This window comes from Hypanus sabinus, chromosome 12 (assembly GCF_030144855.1).
Source record: "Hypanus sabinus isolate sHypSab1 chromosome 12, sHypSab1.hap1, whole genome shotgun sequence".
In the NCBI taxonomy this organism is placed as follows: domain Eukaryota; kingdom Metazoa; phylum Chordata; class Chondrichthyes; order Myliobatiformes; family Dasyatidae; genus Hypanus; species Hypanus sabinus.
The window spans coordinates 22086749-22103735 of NC_082717.1; the positions used below are offsets into that span (position 1 = coordinate 22086749).

The following is a 16987-nucleotide window of genomic DNA, read 5'->3' on the forward strand; positions in this document are numbered from 1 at the left end:
CCTGCTGGAGATGAGAAGTAAAATCTGGTGTGCAGCAGCTGACAATTAGCGAACAGTTAATGTTTTGGTTCAGCGTTAAAGAAATCGTAGGCAAAGAAACAGCTGTGTTGCAGGGAAGGAAAATAAGGGAGGAGAAAATCAAAGGGAAATAAGGGAGACCTAATGTGGATCATGGAGAAATGTAAATGGCAACAGCCATGATTTCAGGGTGTGTATTGCATACATTTCTCTGATATAAATAAATGTACCTGTTGTCGTGGGCCCTGTATTGTTGGGATGGGGGAATGAGGTGGAGAAGAAAGAAACAAGTATTTGTAGTATCTCTAGTGATTGCATGGCAAAGTCCTGTAGAAAGGAGAAAAGGTCTCAGACGTTATTGTAATGTCTTTGATCTCAGAATCAGAATCAGGTTTATTATCACCTGCATGTGAGTGAAATTTGTTGACTTAGCAACAGCAGTTCAATTCAATACATAATCTAGCAGAGAGAAAAATAATAATAAATAAAACATAAATAAATGAGTAAATCAATTACATATACTGAATAGATAATTTTAAAATGTGCAAAAGCAGAAATACTGTATATTTTAAAAAAGTGATGTAGTGTCCAAAGCTTCAAAGTCCACTTAGGAATCGGATGGCAGAGGGGAAGAAGCTGTTCCTGAATTGCGAAGTGTGTGCCTTCAGGCTTCTGTACCTCCTACCTGATGGTAACAGTGAGAAAAGGGCATGCCCTGGGTGCTGGAGGTCTTTAATAATGGAAGCGGCCTTTCTGAGACACTGTTCCCTAAAGATGTCCTGGTACTTTGTAGGCTGGTACCCAAGATGGAGCTGACTAGATTTACAACATCCTGCAGCTTCTTTCGAAACATTTGGTGTGTTTGTGTATACATGTTATACTGACCACTGACACCAGGCAGTCACTGAAGAGTATTGATAATGGCTGGAGACACCCATCAATGGCAAACCAGAAACAATAATGATCATGGATAGACCATAATCACCCACTTCATTTGACACTGCACATGATGATGATATACCACAAGGGTCTGGGCCCAAAATGAGATGCTGCTTGGCCTGCTGAGTTCCTCCAGCATTTTGTGGACAGTGTCTCAAAATGAGAACTGGGATTATGACAGCATGTCGTTTAGGACTGAAAGTTGCACAATATGGTCTGCTTTGTATCATAAAGCAGATGAGAGAGAAGGCAGTTTACCAAATTATTAATACTCGCTGAAAGGGCAGTAGGTAGGAAGCTACCAAACATAAACTTGCAGAGGTGTGCATAGATTTTTTTTGTATTTCTTATTGCCTTGACAGCCAGTGTTGATATTGCCCAACGTGGACACCACCCACCCTGCAAATTGCTTTTTCCAGAAGCTCCCTCCTGGAAGGCACTATAGCACTATTAAAGCAAAAACTTAACACCATTGTAAGAGTCTCTCTCTCCCCACCCCGCCCAAGATGTTACACTGTGATTAGAGCAAATAAAAGCAGTGATTTTTGACACTTATAATTGGCAAGAAATAAGTAATGACCGTTCAGAATCACTTTGCTCACTGCCGTTTCATCTAATCTCAGTCTTTAATAGTGTCGCTAGTCCTGGACTCCCTGCCATTTGGGAACATACTTGGTGTTTCCACACAGTATTTGTAACACCTTACGTTTTAAGATGGCTAGAGATAATAAATATGGACTTTGCTGGAGAGTGTTAAATTGGAGCAGGGCAAAATACAAGAACATTAGGTAGGAAGTGGAGAAAGCTAATAGGAAACAGAGGTTTTTGGGCAAGTCTCCATCTGACATGTGAAGGGTGATTAAAGACCAACTGGATGGACCTCAGGACAGTTTGGTTCCGGTAAGGAGGAAGGACAAGGATAGCAATACAGGGGAATCTTGTATGTCAAGTGAGATGTAGAATTTAGTTAGAAAGAAATAGGAAGGTTTAGGATGCTAAAATCATATAGAGCACTTGAGGATTACAAAGAAGCCAGAAAAGAATTTAAGAAGGGAATTAGGAAAGCCAATTGCGGCTATGAAAAGTCATTGGCAGATAGTATTGAAGAGAATTCTAAGGCATTCTATACTTTCCTCAAGAGCAAGAGGATAACTTGGGAGTGGATTGGGCTACTCAAGGATAAAGGAGCGATTTTGTATGAAGGAGGTGGAGGATATGGATGAGGTCCTAAATGAGAACTTTGCCTCAGTATTTGTTAAGAAGGACATAGCAGATAGGAAGATCAGTGTGGAGCATGCTAATTTACTAGGGTTTTTTGAGATAAAGGAAGGTGCATTGTGTCTTAAAGAATATTAAGGTGGATAATTCCTCAGAGTCTGATGGGATATACCCCAGATTACTGAGAGAGGAGAGGGATGAGATTGCTGGGTTGCTGACCATTATCTTTGTATCCTTTCAAGCCAAGTCACTTTTTATTGTCATTTTGACCATAACAAAATGGTACAGTACATAATAAAAGTGAGACAATGTTTTCTCAGGACCATGGTGTTACATGACACAGTACAAAAACTACACTGAACTACGTAAAAAAAAAACACTACACTAGACTACAGACCTACCCAGGACTGCATAAAGTGCACAAAACAGTGCAGGCATTACAATAAATAATAAACAAGACAATAGGGCAGTAAGGTGTCCGTTCAGGCTCTGGGTATTGAGTCTGATAGCTTGGGTGAAGAAACTGTTCCATCGTCTGGTCGTGAGAGCCCAAATGCTTTGGTGCCTTTTCCCAGACGGCAGGAGGGAGAAGAGTTTGTATGAGGGGTGCGTGGGGTCCTTTATAATGCTGTTTGCTTTGTGGATGCAGCGTGTAGTGTAACTGTCTGTAATGGCGGGAAGAGAGACCCTGATGATCATCTCAGATGACCTCACTATCCGCTGCAGGGTCTTGCGATCTGAGATGGTGCAATTTCCGAACCAGGCAGTGATGCAGCTGCTCAGGATACTCTCAATACAACCCCTGTAGAATGTGATGAAGATGGGGGGTGGGAAATGGACTTTCTAGCCACAAGTGAGGTCCCAGAGGACTGGCAATAGCTAATGTTCAAGAAAGGAAATAGGGATAATCCTGGAAACAATAGGCTAGTAAGTCTCATGTCAGTGGTAAGGAAGTAATCGGAGAGGATTCTTGAGGATAACATTTGAGTATTTGGAAGACCATATCCTAATTAGGAGCAGTCAACATGACCATGCTGGGCAAGCCGTTTACTAATGTGACTGAGTTTTTTTTGGAGGAGTTAACAAAGGTCATTGATGAAAGTAGAGATGTGAATGTTGTCGATGTGGATTTTAGTAAAGCCTTTGACAGGGTTTCACAAGGGAGTTTCATCCAGAAGATTTTGATGCCTGGGAACCACCTGTCTGGATTCAGAAATGGCTTGCCCATGGAAAAAAGAGGGTTGTGGTTGAAGAGACATATTCTGGCAGGAGGTCTGTGATTAGTGGTGTTCTGCGGGGATCTGAGGTGTAATCTCCACTATTTGTGATGTATATAAATGACCTGGATGAAAATATTGATAGGTGAGTTAGGAAGTTTGTAGATGATATGAAGATTGGTGGTGGTGTGAATAGTATAAAAGGATGCATTAGGTTATAGATCAGTTGCATATATGGGCTGAGAAATGGCAGATGGAGTTTAACTCAGCCAAATGTGAAGTGTAACACTTGGGTGATCAGATGTGAAGAGGCAGTACTCTGTCTCTTAACACCCCTATGTGCAGAAGGATCTTGGGGTCCAAGTTCATAGCTTCTCGAAAGTGGCTTTGTAAGTTAATGGGGTGTTAAAACACACATACAAAGGCTTGGATTTATTCGTCCATGAAATGAATTTGAGAGTCAGAGATGCATTGCAGCTTTATGAAACTAATTAGGCTGCATCTGGAATATTGCATTTACTTCTGGTCACTGCATTATAGGAAGGATGTTGAAACTTTGGAGAGGGTGCAAAAGAGGTTTATCAGGAGTATTGTGAAGGAATAAAGGCATAGACTATTTTCTAAATGGGGGGAAAAAATTCAAAAATCAGACGTGCAAAGAGAATTGTGAGTCCTTGTGCAAGATTTCCTGAAGGTTAACTTGCAGGTTGAGTTGGTAGTAAGGAAGGCAAATGCAATGTTAGCAATCGTTTTGAGGGGACTAGCATGTAAGAGCAAGGATGTGATGCTGAGGTTTTATAACCATATAACCACATAACAATTATAGCATGGAAACAGATCATCTCGGCCCTCCTAGTCCGTGCTGAACGCTTACTCTCACCTAGTCCCACTGACCTGTACTCAGCCCATAACCCTCCATTTCCTTCCTGTCCAAATACCTATCCAATTTTTTTTAAATGACAATATCGAACCTGTCTCTACCACTTCTACTGGAAGCTCATTCCACACAGCTACCACTCTCAGAGTAAAGAAGTTCCCCCTTGTGTTACCCCTAAACTTTGCCCCCTAACTCTCAACTCATGTCCTCTTGTTTGAATCTCCCCTACTCTCAATGGAAAAAGCCTATCCACGTCAACTCTATCCCCCTCATAATTTTAAATACCTCTATCAAGTTCCCCCTCAACCTTCTACTCTCCAAAGAATAAAGACCTAACTTGTTCAACCTCTCTCTGTAACTTAGGTGCTGAAACCCAGGTAACATTCTAGTAAATTTTCTCGGTACTCTCTCTATTTTGTTGACATCTTTCTTGTAATTCGGTGACCAGAACTGTACACAATACTCCAAATTTGGCCTCACCAATGCCTTGTACAATTTTAACATTACATTCCAATTCCTATACTGAATGCTCTGATTTATAAAGGCCAGCATACCAAAAACTTTCTTCACCACCCTATCCACATGAAATTCCACCTTCAGGGAACTATGCACCATTATTCCTAGATCACTCTGTTCTACTGCATTCCTCAATGCCCTACCATTTACCATGTATGTCTTATTTGGATTATTCCTATCAAAATGTAGTACCTTATACTTATCAGCATTAAACTCCATCTGCCATCTTTCAGCCCACTCTTCTAACTGGCCTAAATCTCTCTACAAACTTTGAAAACCTACTTCATTATCCACAATGCCAACTACCTTAGTATCATCTGCATACTTACTAATCCAATTTACCACCCCATCATCCAGATCATTAATGTATATGACAAACAAAACTGGACCCATTACAGATCCCTGAGGGACACCACTCGTCACCAGCCTCCAACCTGACAAACAGTCATCCACCACTACTCTCTGGCAACTCCCATCCAGCCACTGTTGAATCCATTTTACTACTTCAATATTAATACCTAACTATTGAACCTTCCTAACTAACCTTCTTTGTGGAACCTAAGGCATTGGTCGACTGAACTTGGAATATTATGAGCAGTTTTTGGGTCCCTTATTTAAGAGAAGATTGCTGTCATTGGTAAAGGTCCAGAGCAGATTCTCAAGAAGTCTGGGTTATCATATGAGGAACATTTGATGGCTCTGGGCCTGTACTTTCTGGAATCTAGAAGAATGAGGGGGAACATTAAAAGGCCTAGATAGAGTGGATGTGAAGAAGATGTTTCTTATAGTCTAGGACAAGAGGACACAACTACAGAATAGAGGGGTGTTCATTGAGAACAGAGATGAGAAGGCATTTCTTTAGCCAGAGGGTGATGAATCTGTAGCATTCATTGCCATGGACAGCTATAGAGGCCAAGCCTTTGAATATATTTAAAGTGGAGGTTGATAGGTTCTTGGTTAGTCAAGGTGTCAGATTACGTGAAGAAGGCAGGAGGATGGGGGTTGAGCGGAGTAATAAATCAGCCACGATGGAATGCAGTGTGGACTCAATGGGCAGAGTGGCTTAATTGTTATCAGGATTCTGGAGGGCATGTACTAGAAGGAGAGCTTAGGCAAACTAGGTTTGTTTTCTCTGGAGCGACAGAGACTGAGGGGAGACCTCAGTGGTTCATAAGATTATGAAAGGCATAGATAGGGAATCTTTTCCCCAGGGTTCAAATGTCTAATACCAGAAGGCATACATTTAAGGTGAGGGGGGCAGGGTTTGATTTACAGAATGTTGGGGAGCCTGGGATGTGCTGCCTGAGTTGGTGGCACAGGCAAACACAGTAGATGTGTTCAACACATGACACGTGTTAGACACATGAGTGTGCAGGAAATGGAAGGAAATGGATATTGTGCAAGCAGAAATGATTAGATTATTTGGGCCTTTGATTATTAATGTAATTTGTTTGGCACAACATTTTGGGCCAAAAGGCTTGTTCCTCTGCTGTACTGTTGCGTGTTCTATTTAACTGATCCTAACTTTTTAGCATTTTGAAAGTTTCTACAAGATTCCCTCTTGTAGTGAACACAAGTATAGTTGATCCATTCGCTCTTCATATGTCAGTCTTGATCAGTGTGGTGAACCTTCACTGAATTTCCCGTATGGCAAAAACAGATAAGGAGACTAAAACTGCATATTTTACTTAAGGTGTGGCCCCACACAATTGCAGCACAACATCCCTGCTCCAAAGCCTGAATTCTCTTGCTCTGAAAGCCTGCTGTATCCTGCTACCATAACCAGTCACTGCTTTGTTACACCGCCTCCCCCTCTGCCAAGTCTCTTGCAGTTCAGTGAACATCTGCCTTCCTATTTTTGCCATTGGAGTGCGTAATCACACATTTATTTGCAATATCATGTATCTTCCCATTCCCTTTAACCTGTCATAATCAAACTGAAGCATCCTCCTCAAAGCTTTCCTCCAGCTTTGTAATGTCTGCAGACTTGGAAATGCATTTAATTTCCTCTTCAATATCATTTATATATATTGTGAATGTCTGGAGTTCCAATACTGATCTCTGTGATACCTTGGTGTTCACAGTCTGCTACTCAGGAAAGACCTGCTTATTCCTACACTTTGTTTTCTGTTAGCCAGCTGCTTAAAAGTCCATACTTTTCTGAAAATGGCAACACAGATGGGTAGGATGTTAGTCAGGGTGCTGACTACAGAAGTTGACAAGCCACATTGCAGCTTATTGAAGCTTTGGTTCAGTCACATTGTGGATATTGTATGAAGTTTGGGTCCCCATACTATAGAAAGGTTAAAGAGGATGCAGATGTTTCCTGGATTTGAGTGCATTAGCTAGAAGAGAGAGTGTCAGAGGCTGAAGGTTGACCTGATAGTAGTATAATTGGTTTATTACTATTACATGTACTGTGAATTAAGATAAGTTTAGATAGATTCATGATGGGATGGGATATGGAGAGCTATGGTCCAAGTGCAGGTTGGTGGGACTAGCCAGAATAATAGTTGAGCATGAACTAGATAGGTTGAAAGGTGTGATTCTGCTGTAGTTATCTGTGACTACAGTGGAAAAAATTTGTCTTGCATGTCATCCATACAGATAACCATCACATCAGTGCATTGAGGCAGTACAAGGAAAAACAATGATAGAATAAGATCATTAGATATAGGAGTAGAATTAGGCCATTTGGCCCAATGAATCTGCTCCGCCATTTCATATTGGCTGATCCAATTTTCCTCTCAGCCCCAATCTTCTGCCTCCTCCCCATATCCCATCATGCCCTAATCAGTCAAGAATCTATTGGCCTCTGTCTTAAATATACATAAAGACGACCTCCACAGCTGCCTGTGACAAAGAACTTCAGAGATTCACCACTCTGTGGCTAGAGAAATTCCTCCTTAGCTCTGTTCTAAAAGGACACCCCTCTACTCTGAGGCTGTGTCCTCTTGGCTTAGACTCTCACAGCACAGGAAACATCGTCACAACATTCATTCTATCAAGGCCTATCACCATTCGATAGGTTTCAATGAGGTCACCCTTCATTCTTCTGAATTCTAGTGAATGCAGGCCCAGATCCATTAAACGCTCTTCATATAAGTTGTTGGATCCTGGAATGATTTTTGTGAACCATCTTTGAACCTTCTCCAGTTTCAGCACATCCTTTCTAACATAAGGGACCAAAACTGCTCACAATATTCTTAGTGAAGCCTTACCAATGCTTCACCACTGCTCACCAATAAAATCTCAACATTACATACTTGCTTTTGTATTTGAGTCCTCTTGAAATAAATGCCAATATCACATTTGCCTTCCTCACTGCAGACTAAATATGCAAACTAACCTTTAGGGAATCCTGCATGAGTACTCCCAAGTCCCTTTGTGCCTCAGTTTGTATTTTCTCTCTATTTAGAAAATAGTCAATCCTTTCCTTTCTTTTACCAAAGTGCATGATCATACAATTCCTGACACTATATTCCAACTGCCATTTCTTGGCCCAATCTCCTAATTTAAGTCCCTCTGTAGCCTTTCTATTTCCTCAAAACTACCTGCCTCACCACCTGTCTTCATATCGTCTGCAAACTTTGCAACAAAGCCATCAAATCCATCATCCAAATCATTTATATATAATGTAAAATGTATCTGTCTCAACACAGACTCCTGTGGAACACCACTAGTCATGGGCAGCCAACCAGAGGAGGCTCACTTTATTCCCACTCTGCCTCCTACCAGTCAGCCATTGCTTTATCCATGCTAGAATATTTCCTGTAGTACTATGGGCTTGTAGGTTGTTAAGGAGTCTCATGGGTGGCTCCTTCTCAGAGGCCTTCTGAAAATCCAAGTACACAACATCAACCGATTTTTTCCCTTTGTCTATCCTGCTTGTAATTACTTCAAATAATTCCAACAGATTTGTCAGTTGAGGATTTTCCCCTGAGGAAACCATGCTGACTGTGGCCTATTTTATCATATGCCTCCAAGTACCCTGAAACCGTCATCCTTAATAATTGACTCCAACATCTTCCCAACCTCTGAGGTCAGACCAACCGGCCTGTAGTTTCTTTTGCCTCTCTCTCTTCTTCAAGAGTGGAGTACATTTTGCAAATTTCCAGTTTTCCAAAACAATTCCAGAATATAGTGATGATTGAAAGATCATTACTAATGCCTGCAAGAAATCTTCAGCCACTTCTTTCAGAACCCTGGGATGTACATCATCTGGTCCGGGTGACTTATCTACCTTCAGACCTTTCAGTTTCCCAAGAACCTTCTCTCTAGTTATGGTAACTTCACACAGTTCATGATCCCTGACAACTGGAACTTTCACCATACTGGTACAGTCTTCTGCTGTGAAGTCTGATGCAAAATACTTAATCAGTTTGACTGTCATTTCTTTGTCCTCCCATTGCTACCTCTCCAGCATCATTTTACAACAGTCCAAGATCTGTGTGAATGAGAACATAACAGACTTACCCAAATCAAAAGTTGTGGATAAACTAGGAAATTGATAATCTGCTGAGGGCTAGATCTGTGGTGTTCAAACCAGTGATCCAGATCTATGGAAGGCTACTTTAAGAGTGATAAAACAATTCCAATTGAGGTTAGAGATGGAATTGGATGCACATCAGCTCTGCAGGGTTTGCAGGGCAAGATGAAACCTCATGTCATGAATGGCTGTAATGCTTTACTTCCACATGAGCTTTTGTGCATGCTTTGAAAAGAAGAATAAAACTACCCTGTAAGTCTGTCTCAGAGGCTGACATTAGAATACCTTTCATGAGAGTGAACCCTTGGTGGGCAAAGAGTGAAAAAGGGGTAGCCATGGGCACTTGCATGGGTCCCAGCTATGCCTACCTGTTTGTCAACTACGTGGAACAGTCTACTTTACAAGCCTACACTGGTGACTGTCCCTACACTACATCAACGACTGCATTGGTGCTGTTCCTGCACCTGTGCTGAACTCATCGATTTCATCCACTTTGCCTCCAACTTCCACCTGGCTCTCAAATTCACCTGGTCCATTCCAACACTTCCCTTTCCTTTCTCAATCTGCTCCCTCACTACCATTCAGGGCCCCAAACAGTCCTTCCAGGTGAGGTGACACTTCACTTGTAAATCTATTGGGGTCATATACTGTGTTCGGTCTACGTTACAAACCTACACTGGTGACTCCACGCTTGTGGTGTGGCCCCTTGTATATCAGTGAGACCCGACGTAGATTGGGAGACCATCCGCCAGAACAAGCGGGAACTCCCAGTGGCCACCCATTTTAATTCTGCTTCCCATTCCCATTCATCCATCCAGGACCTCCTCCACTGTTGGAATAAGGCCACACTTAGGTTGGAGGAACAACATTTTGTGTTCCATTTGGTTAGCCTCCAACCTGATGGCATGAATATTGATTTCTCAAACTCTCCCCCCCACCCGCCCATTACCCATCCCCATTGTCCCTCTCATGTCATCTCCTTGCCCACCCACTGGCTTCACTCTGGTGCTCATCTCCCCATTTTTTTCTTTCTTCCATGGCCTTCTGTCTCTTTCACCAATCATTTTCCTAGATCTTTGTTTCATGCCTCCTCCTCAAAGTTACAGCTATTGCCTGGGTTTCTTTCTCCCCTCCCCCCACCTTTCAACTCTACTCCTCAGTTTTTTTTATCCAGACCTTCCAAAGGGTTTTGGTCTGAATGGTCGACTACTTTTTTCTATAAATGCTGCCTGGCCTGCTGAATTCCTCCAGCATTTTGCGTGCATTGCCTTGGAGGGCCAAATAGCCTAATGCTGCTCCTGTGTTCTTATGTTTTACAATCTTAATATTGATGGTTTATGTATCATAAAACTACTTGTATCATAAGATGAGCAGCATAATTTCTTGCTGTGTACCAGTAATGGACAAACTTTATCCGAGAAGGCCAATTTTTATGCACTTGGATAATCATGTTTAAGTTCTGTAACCACACAAAAACGGGAATACAATCTTCAAATCAAAAGTTCAAAGTATATTTATTATCAGATATATATTTATTTATACATTATATAACCTTGAGATTCGCCTCCTAGCAAGCGGTCACAAAACAAAGAAACCCAAAAGAGCCCATATTAAAAATAGACCATCGAACGCCCAATGTGCAAAGGGAAAAAAATCATCATGCCCACTTTTAAAAAAAGACTGTTGAGCACCCAATGGCTACAAAAAAAAAAGTGCAAGCAAATAGGTTTCTGAACTGAAGTCCACAAGAGAGTTGCAAAGTTGAGCACAGAGCTGAGCAAACATTTTGAAGCAGCAATCTGAGCCGGTCTGTACCTCACCTCAGGCCCCGACACGCTGATTTTTATAACAAAGATGAATGCTGCATATGAATAGAGTGCAAGCTCTGGATATGTGTTTTTTTAAAAATTAATTCTGGATAAATAAAGCTGTGGTAAAAAGGGAGGGGAAAATGGACTCGTGGTATAGAAAAAGCAAACTATGAAACTTGGGAGACTGTAGTATTGTGTAAATAAAAAAGGCAAATAATTTTTGTTAATTTACAGACTATTTAACTTGTTTCAACTTATTTATGTGTGTAATTAGTTGAGTCTAACTTGAATAACTTCAAAAATGCTAATTGAGCAATGGTAATTTAAATTACTGCATCAGAGTTGATCATTTTTACATGAGGTGAATCCCAAAGTGCCTGTATAACTAATTCAAACTGTTAATCTGCTTGTTTATTTTATTTCTGTTGAATTCTAGATGTATTAGCTGTCAAAATCAATAGTTCTTAACTTTATTAGGGCCAGCATTACTGTAAATGGAAAAAAAAGTAAAGCATACAAGATCAAGTCTTGATTATTTTTGTTAATTGTATTACCCAAAATAAATACCTTGGGTTTATTTATTTATAGTGATAATAAATAAATAGTGGTACTGGAATTTGAATAATTTGATCTATCTCACTTTAACCTCTAATACTTAAAGGAAGTGTTGGAGGTCAAAAAGGAAGCCTGCAATTAATTTTTGTTTTAAATTTGCTGTAGCTTGTAGTTTAGGACTTGTAGGCGACTTCATATTAGATCTGTTTAGGTTCAGGAAATTTGTCATGCCCAAATTTTTGAATCATTATCCTGCATCTCACATTTCAGCATAAACTTTAGAACAGAAACTTTACTGTCGTAGAATTTAGGTGGGAACAAAATAGTAAATAAATTAACACACAATTTATTTAAAACTCTCATTTCTTGATGTGTAGATGACATGGCTTTGCATTTCAGAAAATGAAGATATAGCCTGTGTTCTTGGAATGCGGTCTCTCCACAATTGAAGAGTGGCCTGTGCAGCCGTGCTTGTGTTTCCTCCAGAGTTAAGGCATGGAGTTAGTATTTAGCAGTGATCCTGTAATGTTCACTGCCTCACTGGAAGTAAGCTTCCCATGAAAGGTCTCATAAAACAGCAAATTAAGAGGATCCATGGTATCTAGCAACAATGATATTTGAGGAGATAGCTTTCTTATTGAAGAATTCTCAAGCATCAAACCTCAAATTCACAATCATATATTAGATTTCTGTTGATTCTACTATGTAAGCATGCAAATAACATGGGGGGATATTCCAAGTTTCCACTTTGCACTTCTTTGAAATAGTAAGCAGATCAGCATCACCTTGAGCTGGAAAGGGAAACAGATCCTGGAGCTTCCCGAGTGATGATTAGTGCCTATAGTTGCTGCTTACATTCCCCATTTCCTTGAACATTTTTTGGAGCTAAAAGGCTGATCATGCTGGCTTGGGCATGGTTCTGGAGACACTGTGGAAAGGCTTGTGTAATATAATAGAGTGATGTCCCACAACTCTTCTGAATACACTTGATTGTCACAAACCCACCTTGCCTTTTGACATACCTCAAGTTTTCTCACTACAGTACTAAATATTCACAACATTGGAAAATAATAAATATATTTTTAAATTCATTTACAGGATGTGGGTGCTGCCAGCTAAGCCAGTATTTATTGCCCATCCCTAGTTGCCCTTGAGAAGATAAATTGTAAAATTTATTGTGTTTGGTGACAATAAAATTGGATTGCAAACTTTAAAAGAGTTTGATTTGGAGCAAAGTTACTAATGCTGGACAGGACGCCCAAAACAAAAAATGCTCCAAACATTCTGCTAGACAATCAACGTTAGTGGAGAGAGAATAGTTGCCATTTTGGATCATCAGATTCAGAAAAGTGAGAAAGCAAGCATGTTAAGCTGGAGGGGTAAAGGAAGTTGTACATAGAACAGAACAACACAGTAATGGCTGTACATTCCACAATGTTGTGCTGACCTTTTAATCTATTTGAAGATCAATCTAATGCAGCCATCCATTTTTTTGTCATTCATGTGCCTAACTAAGTTTCTTAAATGCTCCCAATATATCTGCCTCGACCATCACATAAAGCAGGGCTTTCCGTATGTTTACCACTCTGTGTGTGAAAAATCAAACTTGACATTTCCCCCCCCCCCATAATACTTTCCTCCAATTATCATAAAATATTGATTGATAGTCCACTCAATCTATGCCTCTTATCCTCTTGTACACCTCTATCAAACCAGCTCTTATCCTCATTCTCCTCTCCAAAGAGAGAAGCCCTAGCTCTCTCAGTCTTTTCTCGAGATATGCTTGGATGAAGATAAAATTTGTCAAGGTAACAATTACTTTAAAAATCCAGAGTTCAGGGACAAAAGTCAGAGACAAATGATAACCTGTTCAACCTATATTATATTTACACGAGAGCCAATATCATGTAACATGAGTGAGTGAGCTGCAGTACACAGACATCACTGGGATATATGCATGTTCAAAAATTGACTTACAAGTTCTCATTGATGCATTCACTGAAATATCCAAGAAAATTGATATTATACTCAACAATTGCAAGACAAGGATCCTCCAACTGCCTGCCCTGGTTGTACAATTCAGCAATAAAGGTCCTAGCAAGATTCTGTAAGCTGTGAATCATTTTGGATATATCAGGAGCTCCTTTGTAGTGAAAGCAAATATTGGTGATGAAATTCACCATTTCTCACTGTAATGGCACAACCGTTGGCCATCAAAATAACTGATGTTTGGAAATCGAGATATCTGAATGTGACACAAAAATAATGGTTAACTGGAGTGATTCCTATCTCCATGTACATTTCTGAGATGATGTAAATGCAAGAAGATGAGAATGGTTCATAGAAGGCAATATGGTACTTTTCCTACACCACACACAAAATGCTGGTGGAACACAGCAGGCCAGGCAGCATCTATAGAGAGAAGCACTGTTGACGTTTCGGACCGAGACCCTTCATCAGGACTAACTGAAAGGAAAGATAGCAAGAGATTTGAAAGTAGGAGGGGGAGAGAAAAATGCGAAATGATAGGAGAAGACTGGAGGGGGTGGGGTGAAGCTTAGACCTGGAAAGGTGATTGCTGAAAAGGATACAGAGCTGGAGAAGGGGAAGGATCATGGGACGGGAGGCCTAGGGAGAAAGAAAGGGGGAGGGGAGTACTAGAGGGAGATGGAGAACAGGCAGAGTGTTGGGCAAAAAGAGAAAGCAGGAATTCCCAGTGGCCACACATTTTAATTCCACATCCCATTCCCATTCTGATATGTCTATCTATGACCTCCTCTACTGTCAAGATGAAGCCACACTCAGGTTGGAGGAACACCACCTTATATACCGGCTGGGTAGTCTCCAAACTGATGACATGAACATTGACTTCTCTAACTTCTGTTAATGCCCCTTCTTACCCCATCCTTGATAGTTCCCCCCTTTTTTCTCTCTCTCTTTTTGCCCATCACTCACTCTGTTCATCTCTCTCTGGTGCTCCCCTCCCCCTTTCTTTCTCCCTAGGCCTCCCGTCCTATGATCCTTTCCCTTCTCCAGCTCTGTATCCCTTTTGCCAATCACCTTCCCAGCTCTTAGCTTCACCACACCCCCTCCGGTCTTCTATCATTTCTTCATTTTCCCCTCCCCCTCCTACTTTCAAATCTCTTGCTATCTTTCCTTTCAGTTAGTCCTGACGAAGGGTCTCGGCCCGAAACGTCAACAGTGCTTCTCCCTATAGATGCTGCCTGGCCTGCTGCGTTCCACCAGCATTTTGTGTGTGTTGCTTGAATTTCCAGCATCTGCAGATTTCCTCGTGTTTGCTTTTTAAATGGTACTTTTCCTCTTGTTTTCCAACTGTTAGCTTTTTTACTCAGCATAAAGCTATTCTGGTTGTTCTTATGTTTCTGCTGCTTTCATTGTGGAAGGAGTATCCTGACTGTTTTACTCCTCTTAGGCCTCTCATCTTAGATTAATATTTCTGACCATGTCTCCTTCAAAATTTTGACTGCATTCGATGTTTCACAGTTCCTTTCAAACACAGTCATTGCTTTTGTTACGATTCTAACATGCACAATCAGCATCTTATCAAAATTGGGATATTGTCATATGGCTTGTATTTTGCATAATTTGCATCCGAACAAAAGGTTAGTGATTCACAAACAAAATTCCTAGTTGACATACCTCTGTAGTCTATTATGTAGAAATGAGTGTTGCACTGACATCTTTCAGGTGAGATAACAAACTGTAAGAGTCTCCTCCTCTGAATTTTTGTGTCCCCAGGAACTGTTTCAGAAATGAGTTTGAGATATTCCTAACTATCTGAGCATTTTTATCTCTTTGATATGACATAGCATGCACATGTGAGCTGCTACATCGTTAACTTTTAATAATTACCTCTTTTTCATTTGGTCTTGCTGTAGGTTTTGGAGGTTGTCTTGACATTGTTGCAGATGGAATTGCTCTCTTAAAAAAAGCTGGCATCAAACCAAGCAAGAATCCAGTGCACCATAATTACATCATATCAGAAGAACAGTTGGCAGAAAGCTTTGCATACTTCTTTCCTGCTGGAGCCGCATCTGAGTAAGGCAATGGCGTGAATGAGATGTACCAAATTGGATGTGTATTGTAGCATAAATACATCTTCATTCTTTGACAGTGAAAGGCTCAGTGGAGTTGAAGAACAGAGTAACATAATTTCAGATCACAATAATAATGGGTTCATTTGAAAGTGCAAATTATCTGTTTTATTAGAACCATAGTGGTTAAATGTAAAAAAAAATCAGACTTAAGTTTAGCTTTCAACATATTCCTCTTGGGATTGCGATTGCCCGTAATTTCTTTGAAGCTGTCCAAGATGACTGCAATGTTAATTATGAGTGCTGTATTTGGCAGTTCTACACTTGGCTTGCAGACTTGGGCTCTTAATTGTTGAGTTACTGAACCCAAATAATATTAAAACAGGATTACTGTATATGCAGTAAAATAGAATAGCCATCAAACAGTAAGAAAAGGCCATCTCATTCTTTTAAGAGCAGAAATATAGAATATTTATTATAATATAGAAATAAGCTTTTTGGCCAATCAATTCCCTCCCAGGAACCAGCAATCCATCTGCCTCATTCTCTCCCCGTGATTCATTTTGTTCACATGGAGGGATAATTTACAGTAATCAATTCACTAACCTTAATGTCTTTAGATATGAGAGGAAACCATAGAACCTATAGTGGAAATACAAATTCTGCACAGTAAGAGGCTAGGATTAAATCTGCACCCCCAAAGCTTTGAGGAGCTGTAGTTATTTAGTTGTTTACTATTAATGCTTATGCTGTACTTTTTATTTGGAACTGATTTTTGTGAACTTTTACTTGTGTTGTACCACAGGTAGGTATACAAACCATGGCATTCTTTTCTCCACTCATAAGGTTTTGCAACTCCTTTTGTACCATTATACACTTAAATTCTAGCTCAAATCTATGTATTACCTAGCAATTGAACTTGAATCTTTCCTGGTTACATATGGAACATCTTTATACCAAGAGATGCATTTTCCTAATATAACATGGTATTTCATAGTTCAAGTTATTGGATTAAAAAATATATAACAAATACTCCGCATTCTAAACTACTGGTCCTGAAGAGTATTCATTGTATCTTTAGTGAATCAGTGTTTGAGAGGGCCACTTTCTTACAGTATAGCAGTGCAGGGAAAGGGTTCCGTAGGCTGGCTGAAATTGAGAGGTTTCAGATCTGTATTACAAAGAAGGATAGATTAAGGAAGAAAGATAGCAGAAGAGCCAATTGAAATATATAAAATTACAATATTTTTATAATGGGAACAAAATTTGGTTGGTTTTAACAGAACATTAGA

The 16987-nt window shown here is 40.3% G+C and overlaps 1 protein-coding gene across 1 annotated transcript in view; it reads left to right on the forward strand.

Moving 5' to 3' along the window:
* Nucleotides 1-16987, forward strand: part of adpgk2 (ADP-dependent glucokinase 2) — a 37213-nt gene that overhangs the window by 1358 nt on the left and 18868 nt on the right. Inside the window, exon 2 of the mRNA XM_059985660.1 lies at nt 15540-15699. Coding sequence (XP_059841643.1) covers nt 15540-15699 — 160 coding nt within the window. The remainder of the gene's footprint in view (nt 1-15539; nt 15700-16987) is intronic.